Source organism: Danio aesculapii, chromosome 20 (assembly GCF_903798145.1).
Source record: "Danio aesculapii chromosome 20, fDanAes4.1, whole genome shotgun sequence".
NCBI lineage: Eukaryota > Metazoa > Chordata > Actinopteri > Cypriniformes > Danionidae > Danio > Danio aesculapii.
In genome coordinates this window covers 42,140,332-42,161,540 of record NC_079454.1, presented here as the reverse complement: position 1 = coordinate 42,161,540, position 21,209 = coordinate 42,140,332, and the positions used below count along the sequence as shown (strand labels likewise).

General features: G+C 34.6%; 1 protein-coding gene across 1 annotated transcript in view; it reads right to left on the bottom strand.

Moving 5' to 3' along the window:
• Window positions 1-347: 347 nt before the first annotated feature.
• man1a1 (mannosidase, alpha, class 1A, member 1) overlaps window positions 348-21,209 on the bottom strand; it is a 113,246-nt gene continuing 92,384 nt past the window's right edge. The window contains 1 exon segment of the mRNA XM_056480625.1: window positions 348-425. Within this exon segment, the coding sequence (XP_056336600.1) occupies window positions 348-425 (78 nt within the window).

Genomic DNA, 21,209 nt, shown 5'->3' with positions numbered 1-21,209 from the left:
TGAGATAGTTATTGACGAGCCGAGGATGGATTCAATTATGGAAGTGTAGAACTGTTTCAGCAGCTCCTTTGGAAGGCTGAACTTCCTCAGCTGACTAAGAACTCTGTTGAGCTTTTTTTGACAATGGAGTCAATAGGTATGTTTCCATCCAAAAATGTTTATTAACTTTATGTGCAAAACTGGATTATCACATAAAAGACGTGCGAATAAAGCAATGTTTCCATTCAATGAGTCAAAGCAAACAGAAATGATTATCTGGTGCCAACAGTATCAACAGTAAAAACAGAATTTGCTGCGATAAGTGAAGCTGCGTCAATATTTTCTTCATTTAATATATTACTTGCGCCTCAGAAGGCGATCCCGACACGGTATGAACGAGTGGTGGGTTTGAAGGCATGAGACACAGAGCACAGATGCTGTTGAATCTGGAGGTCATTAATATAACACTAATACTGAGATGGTTAAGGTGTTTTAGAATGACCAAAACAACATTTCAGATGTTTTACAATGTGCTCAGCTTGCGGGTTTCTCTATTCACAAATTTTTATAATCACATGATCTCTTATAACAAAATCACTTGACTTTTTTTAATGCCCATACTGAAATTTGTACAGTAAAAGTGTTTCCATCGCAGTTTATGAGCATCTTTTCTTAACTAATAAAAAGTTTATCCTACTCAGTTTTTTATGCGCGTTTTCAAAACTTATGTGCATCTTGGCATTTCCATCAACCGTTTTTTTATGCGCATATCCAAAATGTGCATAAAAATGGGTGGATGGAAACGTAGCTAATGTGAGTATCCCACTTCAGGTCCTGAGAGATGGTGGTGCCCAAGAACCTGAATAACTCCACTGCTGCCTCAATGCTGTCATTGAACTTTAAAAGTAAAGATTTTCAGCATAAAACAATAGTCTTTTCTTCCTCTACTGTGAAGTATTTGGAGGGAAATCTCAAATGACAGTGTGAGAAAAAAGGCAGAACTTGATCCTGCTTGTCAGGAATTGTTTGGTTCATTTGATCGTTGTGGTTTGCTATTGGTTGACTGCATTTGAGGGACATGCTAGTAAATGTTAAGGAGACTTCTAACACTGAATTCTAGATTGTTATAAATAATATGATTGTTGATAAATATAATGTTTATTATTAGTGCAAAAAAGGCTCATTCTGAAAACGTAGCCCTATATACAGTACGTTTCTGGAGATCGCAAATTATGTAACCAGAAGTACGTATGGCTGTATTTCATTTTTATGGCTGCATTTCATTTTTAAAACAAACGCAACAGGTGGTATGACGCCGTTCCTTTTTGCGCTTACCAGCCGACCACTTGCAGTACCTCCATATGGACGTCTTTCCTGCTGCTACCAGTTTGTCCAGTTAGCTCGCCATGTATGTTGTTGGACTTGAGATGCAGAGAGGAGTTGACCACAATGACAGGGTTCGATTCCGGAGAAGAACGGTTTCAAGAAACCAGGTAATACAAAAACAGAAGCCAAAAGATAAAATAAACAAGTAAATAACAGGGTAAGAATGTGGTAAAATGTAGTAAAAATGAGGCGAGGGCACGCTTTTTCTGGATTGCTTTTTAAATTTGTTGGTTGGGTTTAGGGAAGTGGGTGAGTGGGTCAATCTGTGCTTTTTAAAATACTATTGGTTGTGTTTAGGGGAGGAGGAAAGTGGGTCATTAGATCAGTCAGTCAGTCAGTCAAACAGTCAATCGACAGTGGCCTCTGGTGGATTTACACAAGAACAGCAGGCGCGAATGGCACTTGTGAGAGAAAAAAAAAAAAAAGCATACACAGCGGCCTCTGGTATATTCGCGAAAAACAAAAACTGCAAAACAATGTAGCTCCTGGTACATATTTGGTGGTCACCAGAAATTTATATAGAGGCACATTTTTAGAATGAGACTCGGTTGTATTATTTTATTATTAGAATTTTTTTTTTTATCACTATTGCCATGTTATTTATTTTTTTTATGGTCAAATTAATGTAAACATTACACATACTTTGGCAGTACATTTGTCATACCAATAAAGAAAGTTTCAGTTGAATTGAATTAGAAGGACTTGAAATAATTTGATTTTAATTTATACTGTACATATAATTAACATGGAAATTTTCCATGAAAAAGAAGAATAGTCCATTTTGATTTTGTGATGACTTTAAAAGTGTACTACATTTAAACACTGAATGACCACTTATGGTTTTAAAATAATAAAAACTACAGAAATAAATGAACAAATAAAAGTAAAAAGACAATATCTAGTCACTAAAGTAGTGGATATATCTTGCCATTGTATATTTGATAGAAAATTGTCTTCAATGTACTGTCCATTATAAAAAGAAAAGAACAGTTCAGATATTATGCATCATATTGTGCTCCACAGAATATAAGAAGTTACACTGGTTTGGAGTTAAATAGGAGTTAGTTAAATGTTCCTTTTAGAGAAGGTTTCCTTTAAAAGGAGTTTGAAAAAAGTTGAACAGGCTCTTGTGTGAATATCCATTACATGCTGCTTTATTGCATCATAAGTCAAATAACATGCACCATTAAATATGAATTTGTAGCAAAAAAAGCTGCCTTTGAACCATTTGGGATTATTCTAAATCAGGGTTTTTGTTTCACTGCCTTTGCTTCTAACACTCACTCAGTCAAGTAACATTAAAAGCATAAAGTGACTGTGGATGATATTACATCTCACAATCTGTCTTATTAATACCCCAAACACTCCTGGGATTGTGTGTGTATGCCACTGACCTGGAAAGATTGTGCTCTTCACAGCTCGATGGCAAGGGCTTGTTTAATTTCATTCTCTTTTTTGCCTACAGGAGATCTTCTCAAACTATTTCACAGTTGAAATCAGGTACCGCTCATCATGACACATGAAAACTCCCATCCCTCTGTTCGCTGAATCGGGTGATATAAAAAGTTGCATCCATCACCTATAATGGTTAAAAAAAAAAAAAAAAAGAGTAAATTTCATTTCTGTGGAATCAAATTAGTAAGCATTCACACTTGAAAAATGGAAGAAATGTGAAGAAAATATAGCAAGGTAAAAAAATATATATTATTATTCTATCTTTATCAGGGTCTGATGTTGACCATGATTTGTACAATAATGGAGTGTACATTGTGGCTATGCTGTTTTTGTCAATTAAACAGTGTTTAACTGTAATATGAACTGTATTTTACTGTAGGACAGTTATGCAGTATGTTACTGTATGTTAATAACATTGTACATTGTGAAAATTACTGTATATTTTACAGTAAAGATAAACAATATGGTAAATACCTATACAGCCAGATAAATGGTGTTGTAAATGTAAATAGAGTATTTTTGCTGTGTTTGATTTGCAGCAGGGGTCTCAAACTTGCGGCCCGTAGTGTTGTGAACGAATCTACCAATCACGGTGGGGTAAATGGCTCTCGGGGGCAGGACATCGGCTGGACTTGATGCAGACAGAGAAACATTTCTCAGTAAAATTTACAGCAGCATTGCCATGGAGTGTTTTCTCCCGTGCCTGGCTGGCTGCCTCGTTTCTATTGGGCACACTTGGACATTCGTCCCAGCGTGCTTCATTCACAACTCTTCAAAAAAAAAAATTTTTTTTTTTTTTTTTAAAGTTGCTGTCCAGCGGGACATTATACGTAGATAAATATATATGAATCAGTGCTTAATTAGAGCTGGATCTTGCCAGATCTTGTTTCGGGAGATCTTCATGTTTTGCTTTCCGGTAATTATTTTAATTGATTTGGCATTAATATTCCTTAATGGCAGTTCCAGGCTATACTAAACTTCTTTCTTTCTTGATACTATCGTTTTATATTGTTGTTTTTATTGTGATGTATTGATGTATTCTTTTTTTTTACCTGCTACTGCTATTACACAGCACCTTGGTCGACCAAAGGTTGTAATTAAGTGCGCTCTAGAAATAAACTTTGATTTGATTTATACTTGTTTTGGTGAAAAAGTGTAGAAGTTGGCATGAAACGGAAGTTAAGATTGTCCTTTTCCCCCTATTGTGAAAAAAATTGCTGGGCAGTGCTTGATTTCCCGCTTGATTGCATAGGCAATGTATGCGATTGCCCAGGGCGGCATCTTGCTAGGGGCGGCATGGAGACAGAACTTTGCTTTTTACTTTCGTCCGTGACACCACCATCTACATTTTCGTCCACAACAAGCCCACTCCCGCAACCACCAAACACCCATCCATCCAACACCCCATCCATCATTTTCTTCCTCGGAATGGCAGCATGAACACCGTGAGGGCGGCACAATCATCATTTGCCTAGAGCGCCAGTTAAGCTTGTGCCTGTGGGAACCGATTGGATCCTTGGAAGATGGCTGCAAATGGAAGGAGATTTGAATGCCTGTTTTTTGTACTCCGTTGTGGATGATTATTGTTTATCAGAATCACTGTTGATACCCTCAGATGCCTGATGATGATGACAAGAACAAGGAGCTAAATTTCGCATATGGAATCGTTTCATATTTGTTAGAACCACTGCCTGAACTTAGGGCAGAAACGAGACCTGCGCTGATAGCCCCGCCCTAGATTAATGATAGCCCCGCTCTAAATAAACTAATAGCTCCGCCCTAAAGATGATGTAAAAAAGAATTTTGAGGGCGAAGGGAAGGGTATGGTATTTGAATGAAGACACCACCCTATTGAAAAAAACAGCTTAAACCAGCCTAGGGTGGTTGGCTGGTTTTAGCTGGACGACCAGCCTGGTTTTAGAGGGGTTTTGGCCATTTTCAGGCTGACCAGCTAAGACCAGGCTGGAAATGGCTGGAAACCAGCCTGAAAATGGCCAAAATCCCTCTAAAACCAGGCTGGTCAACCAGCTAAAACCAGCCAACCAGCCTAGGCTGGTTTAAGCTGGATTTTTCAGCAGGGCAATACATGGTTTATAACAAGCACTACCATGTAAATATATAAAAATGATGAAAGCACATTTGCTAAACAAACTCTATTGTAGCGAACATTACACACCCACATGACTATTCAGCTGCTCGTCTTGTTTACTATTCGTTACTAGCTTACCAATACTACAACCAGCCACTCTACCAACCTGATGGATACACACCTACTTTGCATTTGGGGTGACTGAAACAAACTTTTTTTGAAAACTTGCAAGTGTAGTTTTTGCCTCATGACGTCAGCACGCTTAACTTCTCCCTAGTTTAATTTCAGATTATGCACACATATCTTTTCTGATCGGCCAACATGGCATTTTTCTAGCGCTTTTTTTACAACTGCTGTAGCCATGGTGTATGGCAGCAAAATTCCTTGATTATTATGCCAGTTTGAGAGTATAGTTCCTTGTCATATCAACCTAGAAAATCTATCTGTCATAGCACATGATGTAACTACAGAAGAGTCAAGCTTTAAATAGGAAAATTATTGAAATTAGTTGCTGAATTTTTTGAATGAGATGCTAATAGTCATATACATTTCAAAAGGATTTATGCTATGCTAAGCTAAGCTAATTGTTCTCCTGCCAGAACTGGAGATTGGCTATATTGTTTTAAAAGTCTTTCTTTAAACAGGCTTAAATCAGTAAATATATAAATACTCTTTTAAGAAAATTGAGTGAGATGCTAATAGTTATAACCGATTCAATGATTTATGCTAAACAAGGCTAAAAGTTCTACTGCCAGACCTGGAGATCAGATGAATGGTTTCAAAAGTGTTCTTTAAACTGGCTTAAATCAGTAAATATATGAATACTCTTTTTATTTTATTTATTTTTTTTTGTGAGATGCTAATATCCGATTCAATAATTTATGCTAAACTAAGCTAAAGGTTCTTCTGCCAGACCTGGAGATCAGCTGAATGGTTTCAAAAGTGTTTCTTTAAACTGGCTTGAATCAGTAAATATACAAATACCCTTTATTTATATTTTTTTTGATTGAGATGCTAATAGTCATATCCGATTCAATGATTTATGCTAAGCAAAAAGTTCTCCTACCACATCTAGAGATTGGCTGAATCGTGTTTCTTCAAACTAGCTTAAATCAGTAAAAATATAAAATTCAACACACAAATAAAACTGAATAAAATACAGACATACATAAAACCAACTTTGCCAAGCTATTGCACCATCCTAAGCCAGCTATGTTTTTTTTTTCAGCAAGCATATTCAAACCAAACCCCCATAGCAAATCCATCTCTCTCATCTTTAATCCAAAGTCTGTCCGTCCACAGCAGTCATCCGTGAGTTAACTATGAGCCCAAGCCTGGTGAACCGAAAACTCCACTTCACCGTGTATTTACCGCAGCGGTCAGAGCTCAATTAAACAAGCTGACCTGTTCATGAAGACATCATCGCTGACCTGAACGCAGTACAATGACTCAATGCCTGTGCTTTATGAAGCAGGAAAGCTTTGGAAGTGTTTACCTTCACACTTTCAAATCGATCTGACTTACATTGACCTTATCATCACCTGTAATCATTCTCAGCCTGGCCCTGGTTTGTTTTCACAGACAAATCACCTCACTTTCGACTTGCTGATGTGTGTGTGTGTGTATGTGTGTGTGTGTGTGTGTGTGTGTGCTCATTCATGCCTGTCAGTAGAATTAGATGCTCCAATGGTGAAGGTTGTAGTCGCTGAGATGGATGCATTTCTATCACACAGAGAGTCTTATTTTGTCATCAATTCTTACAGAGGTGAAAGTACAGGTTTTCTGAGAGATACTTCTGTTTAAGCTGTGGTGAATTATGTTTTTGTTACAGTTGAACTTTTTTTAGTATATTTAAATTTAGACTATTTATAATAGGACATTATTAAATTATGAATTTAGTTGCATTGTATTATAAGATATATCAATTTGAATAAGACAATGCATTTCACAGTATGATTCACTTTTTCCACATTTTTTGTTACAGCCTTATTCCAAATGGATTAAATTCATTTATTTCCTCAAAAATCTACACACAATACCCCATAATGACAATGTGAAAAAAGATTTTTTGAAATTGTTGCAAATTTGTTAAAGATAAAAAACCTAAAAAAATTATTTTTTTAAAAAAATCACATGTACATAAGTATTCACAGCCTTTGCTCAATACGTTGTTGATGCACCTTTGGCAGCGTTTACAGCCTCAAGTCTTTTTGAATAAGATGCCACAAGCTTGGCACACCTGTCTTTGGGAATTTTTGCTCATTTCTCTTTGCAGTACCTCTCAAGCTCAAGCCATCAGGTTGGATAAGAAGCGATTGTGTACAGCTATTTTCAGATCTCTCCAGAGATTGTCCGATTTAGTTCTGGGCTCTGGCTGGGCCACTCAAGGACATTCACAGAGTTGTTGTGAAGCCTCTCCATTGATATTTTGGCGGTGTGATTCAGGTCATTGTCCTGCTGGAAGATGAACCGTCACCCCAGTCTGAGGTCAAGAGCACTCTGAAGCAGGTTTTCATTCAGAATGTCAGGAGCTCAGACAGAGTGACCATCGGGGTTATTGATCACCTCCCTCAGCTCATTGGAACTTTCAGAGCAGCAGAAATTTTTCGGTAACCTTCCCCTGCCTTGTGCCTCGAGACAATCCTATCTCGGAGGTCTACAGACAATTCCTTTGTCTTAATGCTTGGTTTGCTTTGACATGCACTGTCAACCCTGGGACCTTATATAGACAGGTGTATGCCTTTTCAAATTGTGTCCAATCAACTTAATTTACCACAGGTGAACTCCAATTAAGCTGCTGAAACATCTCAAGAATGATCAGTGGAAACAGAATGTACCTGAGCTCAATCTAGAGCGTCACGGCAAAGGCTGTGAATGCTTATGTACATGTGAATTTTCAGGGTTTTTATTTTTAATACATTTGAAAAACTCTTTTTTTCACATTGTCATTATGGGGTATTGTGTGTAGAATTTTAAGGAAATAAATTAATTTAATCCATTTTGGAATAAGGCTGTAAAAAAATGTGAAAAAAGTGAAGCGCTTTGAATACTTTCCGGATGCACTGTACATATTTTCACATTGTATCACCCACTGAATTACACATTGCATTTTGTTGAATTTTAAAGTTAAATGTAATTTCTTTAAGGTTTATTTTCATAGTGAAGCTGATGTATATAAATCCAATATTTTTAAGTATATATTTTGCGTTGAAATAACATTTGGGATCTTTATACCACACCTTCTAATAGTACCTTTTAAAACCCATCCAAAATCACATTCAGAAAGTCAAACAATTGCACAAATACCCTTCTAAAGCACTGTACACTACACACAGTATTTATGCACAAGTGTTTGAGTGCTAAAAAACTGAAACTTTTTTTTTGTGATGACTTGGTCTGCCTGAATGTAAAATAAAGTATATGTTAGACAGCTGTGACATGCACAGTAGCTCTCTGCTCACTATAATTGCTTTGGTGGGAGGAGAAAGCTCCATTATTTCCATTTATCAGCCTGACACTGTAACGCCAATAAAAGAACAGAGGTGTGAAGCGAGTGACAGGTGAACTCCAGCCGGGACTTTGACTGGCTCCTCACAACTGCCTTCAACCTGCTGAGAAGAACAAGACTTTATATATAGCTATCCTTACTGCAGCGCAACATCCCTCTAGAGCAATACTGTAAGCCACAGTATCATAACTGTTTATGTCAACAGGAGGCAGAATATAACTTTATGTTTACTGGGATCTCAGTATTATTAGCTTGTCACATAAAAATGACAAATCTGAAATCAAGCAGCCCAGAACTAAGACTTTATTCTGTCTTTCTTTATTATTTAAAGTCTCCTGAAATGCACAGTTCTGTTTAGGAAAATAAGGCAGGGCATATTGAGTAGCCCCTCCCCCCTTTTAAAACAGCCAATAATGTTTTGTATGTATACCATCTTTATATTCCAGTTTATATCGCAGATATCTCAAGATGTGTTTACGCTTAAAAACCAACTGTAATCTAGTTTTTTAACCGTGTTTAAGTCAAAATTTTTATTATTATTATTTTTATTTTAAATGCTGTTTAACAGAGCAAGGAATTTTTCACAGTATTTCCTATAATATTTTTTTCTTCTGGAGAAAGTCTTATTTGTTTTATGTCGACTAGAATAAAAGCAGTTTTTAATTTTCTTAAAACCATTTTAAGATCAATATCATTAACATTTCTTTGGCTTAGTCTCTATTTCAGAGGTTGCCACAGCGGAATGAACCGCCAACTATTTCAGTATGTTTTATGCAGTGGATACGCTTCAAGCTGCAACCCAGTACTGGGAAACACCCATACATGCTCAATCTCTCTCACACACACACACACTGCGGCTAATTTAGTTTATTCAATTCACTTATAGCGCATGCAAACTTCACACAAAAATGCCAACTGGCCCAGCTGGGATTTGAACCAGCAACATTCTTGCTGTGAGGCGACAGTGCTAACCACTGAGCCACTGTGACACATGGTCAATATTATTTGCCCCCTTAATAGCTTTTTTTTTTTTTTTTTTTTGATAGTGTTTGATAAATGTCACTAAGCTGAGTACTAGTGTAGAAATCCATATATAGCCCAAATGAGCGTAGACTCCACTTAATCTACTGGATATATAATATTTCAGGAGAATTAAATCAAAACTTAACATTTTATTTTCCAGATGAAAGTGTATCATGCCAATTACAGAATCAAAAAATAAAAAGCAGAAATGTACAACATCAATTACTCAAAGATAAATCCAAGAGTTATAAATGCAAAAAGTACGTTGCAGCATATAAGTCTCTGATGCAAAAACTCAGAGGCTCATACACTGCAACAGGGTACCTTGCTTACAAGATTCCATTGACCCATCTCGCACCTTTCCTTTAAATAGTCAACTCAGAACAAACAGCCATACATTCAAGACAACGAAAGCTTCCTTGCCTGGTGGTGACTTTGAGGTGTTAACCATTTGCTCTATAGGGGGAGCATCTGGCAAAGATTTTATGAAAGCCAAAAACCAGATCAACATATACAGGTTAAACTGTGAAATATTACAGTGAAATTAAGACCACTTTACCAATCACACAGAAACATTTAAAATGATACCAAACATGAATATAGAGCTACAAGATACACCATATTAAAAACTTGGCCATTTTATGTGAAATGTGAGTGATCTCTGATGGAGAAGGTAAAGTAAATGTCAGGAAGGGGGGTTCAGGGTGAAAAGAGAGGAGTGAGCTCTCACATTCCCACCTGGTGAGGTGTAGAGACAATTGTCACTGTGTTTCCAGCCCACGCTTGTATTGTCAAAGACATCAAAGTATCTGTGGTTTCTCAGTATCTTGCTGTATAGAAGTATCTAAGCCGAGTACCAGTATCTATTATTGTTGCCATGTTTGTGAAGCATTTTGGTCAACATTTAAGGTGCTATATAAATAAAGTTGACCTTGACAAATATCTAGTAAAATATTTTGTAGTGTCATCATGGCAAACATAAAAGAAATCAGTTATTAGAAAGGAGTTATTAAAATTATACTGTTTCTTAATGTTATTGTTATTCAATGTTATTGAAACAAATCTTTTTTCCGTTAAACATAAATTTTTTCTGGGTGGTGGGGGGGGGGAATAATTCAGGGAGGTTAATAAATTTGACTTTAACTGTACAAAAGTTCACATGTAACATGTCAATCGTCATGTCATAAACAAAGTGGTGGTTTTAACCTTTCAAGAGGAGATGTAAACACTTGATTAGTTTCAAATGTAAAACTAGGACGTTTTGTGCATATTCAGTGGCATAGACATAAACCAGTTTGCACCTTGATGTCAAAACAACATAAAAAATTATGTCAAAAATGCAATTTTAGGCTACGTCTACACTCAAATTAGAAAATGGCGTTTTGTCAAAAAATATTCAGTGTATCGTTTTCAATTCTTTCCATCATCCACACTAAAATGACTGAAAACACTTTCGTTCAGTACCATGCATGCACACAGATGTAAAAAGCTTTTACCTGCTTCATATCCAGCTGCCGCTTATTTACTTTCCATCTCTTTTAAATGGTGCGGCAAAATGTTGCAGCTGCAATAAAAATAGCTCCCAATAAACATTCTATGTCCTTTGAAAAGATAATATATGGATCATGTTCATACTGACATTAATCTTAAATAAAACTGCCAGAATGGACAGCATACAAAACATCTGCTTTACAATGTGGTCCACGATGTTAGCTGATTCGGTCACATGACTAAAATGTGTCATCGTTTTCGAAAGCCTTCGTTTTCAAAGTTCATACTGCAACACGAAAATGGCAAATATATCCACTTAACACTGCGCTTTTAAAAAGATACATTTTCCTTTGCTAAAAACGTGTCAGTGGGGACAAAAAGCCAAAACGGAGGGAAAAAGATGCGTGAATTAAAACATATTAGTGTGGACATGGCCTTAGTTGTGATGTCAGAAGAAAATTGATTCCTAGCAGGAACTAAGTGCGAGAAACCAAACATTTTGAATAAATATACAGTAGGGAAAAAGTATTGAACGTGTCATGTTTTTTCCTGGAAATAATATTTTAAAGGAGCTGTTAAACCAGATTTTGGTAAAAACCCTAACAAAACAAACATCAAAATAAAACTAAACAAAAAAATCTTAAAAATAAGTCAAGTGTAATAACAATGAAATGACACAAGGAGAAAGTACTGCACTACCAAAAGATTTAATAAAAGGCTTTTTAAATGATGGCAGCTTAAAGATGCCTCTCATATGGAAGCCTCTCGAATGAAGTCACATGAATTGCTCAGGTGTGAGTTTTTTCTGACTTCAACAGTGTAAAAATCTTGATGGTTCTGTGTGTTTCGTCTTTCAAATCTGATATTTATTTTGTATTTTCTTTCTCTGAAAGCATTTGAGAGTCATCTTGGCTGTGCTTTGGATCATTGTCTTGCTAAAATGTCCACCCTGGTTTCATCTTCATCATCCTGCTAATGTAGATGTTGGACTGAAGCAGCAAATATTAATTTACAATGATGAAGGGCAGATGTTTGAAAGATTTCAGCTGCTGTCTGGGCTTTCACTGCCTTTCTATAGCTTTTTTCATACTTTTCCATCTGTCATTTCATCTTATTACACAGAATTTCATTTGTAAACAAATTAGTTTAGTTTTCTTTGCATGTATGAATTTCTTTGGTTGCTATCAACATCCAGTGAACATTTCAAGTCATTTCATTGCACCTTGAAATATGTTTTCTGAGAAAAATGGTGATGTGTTCAATAGTTGTTTTGCACACTTTGTGACTCTTTTGGTCACAAATCGTAGCAAAAAATACTCAAACTTGTTTGGAACAAGTAAAGGTGAGTAAATGATGACAGTATTTTCATTTTTGGGTGATAAATATCTCTAAGACTTACAGTTATAGTCAGAATTATTAGCCCCCCTTTGATTTTTTTTTTTCTTTTTATGTTTAACAGTACAAGGAAATTTTCACAGTATGTCTGATAATATTTTTTCTTCTAGAGGAAGTCTTATTAGTTTTATTTTGGCAAAAATAAAAGCAGTTTTTAATTTTTCAAACACCATTTTAAGGACAAAATTATTAGCCCCTTTAAGCTATATATTTTTTCGAAAGTTTACAGAACACACCATCGTTATACAATAACTTGCCTAATTACCCTAAATGCGTAGTTAACCCAACTAACCTAGATAACCCTTTAAATGTCACTTTAAGCTGTATAGAAGTGTCTTGAAAAATATCTAGTAAATATTATTTACTGTCATAATGACAAAGACAAAATAAATCAGTTATTAGAAATGAGTTATTAAAACTATTATGTTTAGAAATGTGTTGGAAAAATCCTTCTGTTAAACAGATATTGGGGGAAAAAATAAACAGGGGGGCTAATAATTCTGACTTCAACTGTACATATTGATACTAACTTTATTTCTGATTTCAGGGAACTTTAAATAAACAACCAGTAGAAGTTTAGGGTTTTTCTAGCATAAACAAAATCTGATCGGCTGTCATCGTTTTGCCTGTACTTCACACAGGTGAGAAAAAAACACAAAAATAGCAGGTGGAAATCATTTCTCACTCTTTTTTAAACCGTGAGATCTCTGTTGAGAATGTCCCTGAGAAATTTCCTGCTATCAGAAAGATCCAGTGAAACACTTTGACACTTTCTGACTTCAATTTGCAGCTCTACTGTAATCAGAGCTTCTCAATCGCATGTTTGTTTGACAGCCACAGAAACTGCTGAATGAAGTAGATTGCTTTTCTGAAGGTGTTTGAGTTTATGGGATGTAAGAGCACATTTAGGATTCCTGAACCAACAGAAAGCTAATTTTTTTTTAACATATATTTTTTATACAAAGTTTATTGCGGCTGTTCATGAAGGTAAAGGTCTGCAAAGTTTTTAAAAACTAAAAATCGCATAATCTAGTCTTTTAAAAAGGAATTGATTCTGAGCCACTGATATGTGAGGAAACATCAAGATCTTTTTCTTCATCACGAAGGTATACAGTTGAAGTCAGAATTATCCCCCCCCCCCAGTTTTATTAATTAATTTTTCAAGACACTTCTATACAGGTTAAAGTGACATTTAAAGGCTTAACTAGGTTAATTAGGTTAACTAGGCAGGTTAGGCTAATCATTTTGACCTTAAAATGTTTTCAAAAAAAATTAAAACTGCTTTCATTCTAGCCGAAATAAAACAAATAAGACTTTCTCCAGAAGAAAAAATATCATCACACATACTGTGAAAATTTCCTTGCTCTGTTAAACATAATTTAGGAAATATTTAAAAAAGAAAAAAATTCATATGGGGGCGAATAATTCTGACTTCAACTGTATACAGTACCTTCGTGATGAAGAAAAAGATCTTGATGTTTCCTCACAGTTTTCTTAGGTTTCAAAATAAAATCAGTTGTCCATTGTTTTTGTTTGCATTTTATTTATATCTTCAGCCACAGAAAAATTCAAATAAAAGCTTTGTATTAATCAGCACAGTACTGTAGATTATTGGCCTAGAAATGTACCGATGATCAGAATCAGTTACAGATTATCGGTCTCAGCCAAAATTCATTCATTCATTCATTCTCCTTCGGTCTAGTCCCTTTATTTATAAGGGGTAGCCGCAGCGAAATGAACCGCCATCTTATCCAGCATTTGTTTTACACAGCGGATGCCCTTCCAGCTGCAACCTAACACCCGGAAACACCCATACACTCTCAAATTAGCTTAATCAATTCACCTGTACCGCATGTCTTTGGACTGTAGGGGGAACCAGAACCTGGGAACCCGGCAACATGCAAACTCCACACAGAAATGCCAACTGACCCAGCAGGGGCTCGAACCAGCAACCTTCTAGCCACCATGCCACCATCAGCCAAAATGCACCCTATTTTGCACCTAATTTTTATTTATTTATTTATTTTAATGAAAAACACAAAATGTATTCACACAAATATGGACAACTTTATACTAATTTACAAAGTAATTAATTCTACACATTAATACTATAAAAATGTAAAACATCTCGATGATACTTTTAAAGTAAATCAGTTAAATTCATTCATTAATTTATTTTCTTTTAGCTTAGTCCCTTTATTAATCTGGGGTCGCCACAGCAGAATGAACCACCAACTTATCCAGCAACATCTTCAGACAAGACAGGAATTAACTCAACACTCATTGTTGGAGTGCATTATAGTATTAAATAAGTGCACTTGATAATGTCCACTATGGTTAGGTATATGGTGGCACGGTCACTCAGTGGTTAGCACTGTCACCTCACAGCAAGAAGGTCACTGATTCCCAGCTGAGCCAGTTGGCATTTTTGTATGGAGTTTGCATGTTATTTCCATGTTGGTGTGGGTTTCCTCCGTGTGCTCCAGTTTCCCCCACATTCCAAAGACATGCGCTATAGGTGAACTTGGTACGCTAAATTGGCCATAGTGTATGAGTGTGTGTGTGTAAATGTGTGTATGGGTGTTTCCCAGTACTGGGTTGCAGTTGGAAGGGCATCCACTGTGTAAAACATATGCCAGAATAGTTTGCAGTTCATTTGGCTGTGGTGACCCCTGAAATAAAGACTAAGCTGAAGGAAAATGAATGAATGAATGAATGAATGAATGAATGAATGGTTAGGAACACCTTTTCAAATGCTGTGTCCTTAAAAAGTGCCAGATACTATTGGAACTGTGCAACTCGCATCTCTTTTTTGCACTTTTTTGAAAACTTTTTTTTTTTTATTTTCAATTCCAAGAGAATCACTTTCACAGAATTCTTTAGCCACCAGATGCTGAAACATCTCAAATTCTCATATTTGTCATGAGTCAGAAAAGACTAAAAACAAGTCAACTTTTTCAGTACACAGAGGTCAGTCAGGCTATAGACTAAAACGAGCTTGCCAATACATCACTGCAGCATATTTTCTTTTTAATCAACCCCCTGACTTGACTTGAATTGACTGAATGCAGTTATACATAATAAATGAGCTGAGGACAGGACCTCTATATGACAGATATTATTATCACAGGCTTTCATTTGTAATACAGGAAGACCATGAAACATTTATCACATTTTCCTGCTTTAATTCAGCAGCTCGTCTTTATGCGTCTCTTTCTCCATTTCTTTGGTGTAAAATATCACTACGTACTTGGATTGGCTCCATATGGCATTTTGGGTTTTATAGTTTAATATTAACAGACTGTAGATGTTGGTAGATTTACAGTAGTGTCCACAGACTAGTGCATTAAATGTTAAGTCTGTTGTTATTCTGCCTGACTTTATTGTCATATTTTTTATTATTTTGGGAAAAGAAAGACCCTGTTGTTTCCTTACAGTTTTTGGGGTTTTCTGCATTTAAGATGTCAAAATAGTAATAAAAAAATCTGCGTTTTATTTTTGTCTTCAGGTTCAGAAAAATTCTAATCAATATTCATTAATAATTGTACCGATTATCAGTATCAGATTGGTATGAACTACCCATAATCGAGGTCAATTTGCAATTTAGTCTGATTATTTCAAATGACTCTGAGCACTAAGTAATTTAAAGTTTGAGCCTTTGGAAAATGCTTAATAAAAAGGATGCCAACTGAATTGCTTTGCAATTTAGTCTGATTCTTTCGGATAACTCTTGAAAACTACGATTTATCCCTGATTTTCACTCTTCTGAACATTTTAGCCATACTTTTGAGTGTTAGTCAAAAAAATTGGCTGCTCATTTAAGACTCAGGTGCACAAACTGAATTTATTTACAAATGAGTCTGATTCTTTAAAATGAGTCATTAGAGCACTGGATCATTTAGCTCTGGTTTTAACCCTCTACCTTTGGAAAGCATTAAACAAAAATGATGTCATCGAAGTGATGAATCAAATGGAAATTTACTTTCAGGTTTAGTTTTCAATCAAATGTATTTTGTAATGACTTGATTTTTCAGATCATTTACATACATTTCAGATTATATTATGATATTTTCAAGAGTTCACACTTAGCTGATGATTGATTATAATGCGAATCAGCTACTGATTATCAGTATCAGACAAAATATTTAAATGCATCATATAAATGATATTTTGTAATTGTATAATAATTATAATAATAATAATTATTATTATTATTATTATTAATATTATTATTATCTGCCAATATATTGGTTATTGACTTACAAATGTAATGTAACAATGAAAAAAGAACATTAGGTAACACTTTAAAATAATGGGCCATTAGTTAATGTATGTACTAGCATGAACAAACAATTAGTAATACATTTATAATATCTTTGTTAACATTAGTTAACATCATTTAAGTCAAATAGCATTAGTTCATGTTAACTCACAGTAACTAATGTGAACAAGCATGAATTTGGATGCTAATAATGCATTAATCTATGAATAATAAATGCTTTACATTTAATGCTTTAAGTTTATTCATACTTATTTAATGTTAGTAAATACATTAACTAATAGACCATTGTTCTAAAGTGTTACCGACCATTATTAGGATGCAATTTGAAATATTGGCTGATATCGATAAACAAATGTACATAAATTTTCCATTTTTAATTGTCTTCTAATATTATTATTATTATTATTATTATTATTATTATTATTATTATTATTATCATCATCATTAAAACGACACCATACATTTAAACAAACACTCATGAATACATGCAGACTTCATAAATCTTTTAACAGTGTAATATATACTAGTCCAATTTGTGATTTGAATATGTGCAGTCTTTTAATTAGAAATGTGGGATATTCCATGACATTCAGTCTATCAAATAGTGAAATCAAATATTCTGTGACGTTCAGTCTATCAAATATCAAAATGACCAATTCCTTGCCATTTAAACTATCAAATACAGAAATGAATAAAATCATGATATCATGCCAATTAAAATATAATGACCAGCAACATATATTTTTTCCAGTTCTGGTATACCACACAAACCTAATCTCACACACATACAGTTGAAGTCAATAATATTAGCCCTCTTTTTAGCCCTCTATTTATATTGAGCCCTCTATTTATTCTTTTTCAAATATTTCTCAAGTGGTATTTAATGGAGCAAAGAAATTTTAACAGTATTTCCGATAATATTTTTTCTTCTAGAGAAATATTATGTACTGTTATCATGGCAAAGATAAAAGGTTAGTTATTAGAAAGGAGTTATTAAAACTATTATGTTTAGAAATGTGTTGAAAAAATCTTCTTCTGTTAAACAGAAATTGGAGAAAAATATACATGGAGACTAAAAATTCAGGAGGGCTAATAATTCTGACTTCAACTGTATAAAACTATTGAAGTTAATAAACTGAATTGAAATTTGGAGTCCTTTGACTGCAACCCTGCTAAACCCACACTCCAGTAAGACATACAAAGGCTTATATTCTCGGTTTAATTGCTCCGCAATCACTGCTGGTGTCTATTAAAGGTCATTCTGCCTGCTCGTTCTACAATACAAACAAATGGAGATTAATGAGACCTTTGTGTATAATATTTAGTCCTCTGCTGTGCCTGGTAAAGTCATCTTTATTTTGATAGGACGCTGCAGGGTTTCTCTGCGTGCTTGTTTAATTGATTGTCTTGTTTGGGTTTTTGGACAGCTGGAAGTCCGGAAGGCACTCAACCGTCTGTGTGCTGTGAAAAAAAAAAAAAACTTTCGTCACCCTCCGCTTTTATGTGGGTTTACAAAGACCCCATTTAAATCTGTTATTGTCAACCGACTTGAGTGATGCAATCATAAAGCTATGCTTAACTACATTTCTCAGTAGCTTTGATATGGTTTAATCATGTGGCTTTTCAATATTTCAGTACTTTCTGTCAGTGAGAGCAATGCTTGTTTAATAACTGATACAGTGTGTGGAGTCGGTTCTGTTCAGTGAATCAAAGAAATGATGAAGCCTTTCCCCAAATAATTATAAGATTAAGTAGAAAACAAAGAGACAAATTATGGTAATGGTTTCTTTGAGCTACAAGTAAAATCCTTTTTAGAGATACATCCCAGGTTAAAGAAATGAATAAAGAAGTTTGCAATTAAGTCTGAATCTTTCAAATGGCTGACTTGAACATTGAATCATTTAGCTTCATTTCCATTTAGTGTCAATGGTTTCTTCAAGCTATAAGCATGTGAAGTTACTTTTTTAAAAATACACCCCAAGTAAAAACAAATAAATAAATTAATTAATAAATAACAAATAAATAAAGAAATTTGAAATTAAGTCTGAATCTTTCAAATGGCTCACTTGAACACTGAATCATTTAGCATCATTTCCATTTAGTGTCAATGGTTTCTTCAAGCTATAAGCATATGAAGTTGCTTTTTAAAAAAAATACACCCCAAGTAAAAACAAATAAATAAATAAATAAATAAATTAACAAACACATGGTCGCAGAACAGGGGGGTATTCCAGAAAGCTGGGTTAACTTACTATCTGCTAAACCCTGAACTGTCGGTTAATTAATCCAAAACCTGCTTACCATGAGTATGTCGGTTTCAAAACAGCTGATAAGAGTTAGTTAAATCAACCTCCTGAAGATAACCGCAGGTTAATGCGCGCACGGCGCATACCTGAAGGCATTTTCAGTAGATCGCCGGATTCACAAGTTACCTTAGAAAGTGACGGTGAGAAAAAAGGGCAACGCACTTCACAGAGGCGGAGCTGGAGATTGTAATCACAGAATACACATCTGCATCAATGAAAGAAAGAAATATAAGAGAAGAAATAGACAAGAAAAGAAAAAAATCAAATAATAAGAAAATTCGTTAGTTCATTAAATTACACACGCCACCCTGCCTTTTGTTGTAATGACAAATTTTACTTCTCTTTAACATCCTTCTTGAGTATGTTATGTAATTATTCATGCATTTAATTTTCTTACCATTCATTTCTTAAGGCCACAATACAAATGTGTATTGACTAGTATATAAGGCTTATAGAAACTGTAATCCTTCTGGAGCTAGAAGAACTCTGTTCAAAGTCATAATTAAACACAAAAACATTCTCTGAAAAGGTAATATTTGATTACTGGAGCTGTATTAAATACTCTAGAATATTCTTTCTGTCATGCAGCTAATAGAAAGGAGCCTGAGGCCTGTCTAACTGCTGTGGGCCACCAGTTAGAGGTGCTGCTCTGCCCTTAATAAAGGCTCATCAGTGGTTAAGTTTTTTGACATAAACCACACAATCTGTCACTGTTGTAAGTGATTGTTGTCAGGTAGATTTAGGTTATTTTTATGCTTTTTGTTCTGCAGATAATGTTCCTTTTGTCTCAACTAACAAGCAGTGCAAGAATTTGTCTTACACTTTTGCATATTTGAATTTCACTATTGTATCACAAAACAATAATGTTATGTATGTGTGTATATATATATATATATATATATATATATATATATATATATATATATATATATATATATATATATATATATATATATATATATATATATATATATATATATATATATATATATAAAATTCTGAAGTAGTAAGAAAATATAAGAATTCATTACATATTTTCTGTATTATCTTTTCTTGAACTGACTCGATCTAATCCTGTTTACATGAAATGAGCCTGCTCCCTAGCAGGTTTGAACTACCAGAACTGTTGCTATAACAACAACTCTCGGATCAGTTTAGGAGAACGAAACGATCCTGGATCGTGTCAAATCGTTAATAACCAAATCCAGCTAACTGAATAATCCACATACGAAGAACGGACCCCAGATTAACAAAAACTGAATCAGTGTGCAATTAAGTCTGATTCTTTCAAATGGCTCACCTGAACACTGTATCATTTAGCTCAGTCTCTCACTCATGTAAAATATTTCAACATTCTCTTTTCTGTTAGTCAGAAAGATTTATGGGTGCTTCAGAAATGAATCATTGTTCTGAGTCACTTGTGTTTAAAGAATCAATGAAATATGAGGGTGCTTCTCAAAAGTGTCGTAGGATTAGGTAGAATGTAGAAACAATTGGTGCTAATGTTGTCTTCAATGTACATAGGATCATGAAAAGTTTTTGTAGGTGTAAGCCAGATTAACAAAACTGAATGGCTTTCAAATGACTTTAGAGCACTGAATCATTAAGCTTTGTTTCTCACTCAGTAAAACGGTAATATGACCGTTCAGAAAACGCTGAATAAAAAGGATGTCAAATGAATCGGTTTGAAATTTAGTCAGGTTTTTTAAAGACAACTCTTATGAAAAGAGTTATCATTAAATATCATTTAGCCCTGATTCTCACTCACTCACTAATTTCTTTTGACTTCAAAAAAACAAAAAGTTTTTTAAATGGTCTGTTTGTTTAAGACTCAGGCCAGGTTCCAAAATTGAATTGGTATACAAATGAGTTTGGTTCTTTCATATGACTCTGAGCACTGAATTATTTAGCTCTGTTTCTCACTCAGTAAAACAGTAATTTGATAGCAATTTGAATTGAATTTGACTGTTCGGAAAAGACTGAATAAAAATGATGCCAAATTAATCAATTTGCAATTCATTCAGATTTTTTTTTCAGATAACTCATATGAAAACTATGATTTAGCTATGATTTCTCACTCTGTTAAACATTTTAGTTGTACTTTCTTTTGACTTTTTGTCAAAAAAATTGGCTGTTTGTTTAAGACTCAGCCCAGGTTAGCAAAACTAAATTGGTTTGCAAATAAGTCTGATTCTTTCAAATGACTCAGAGCACTGAATCATTTAGCTGTTTCCCACACTGTAAATCAGTAACTGTTCCTTTGGAAAACACCAAGTTTGTGTACACTAGTAATGT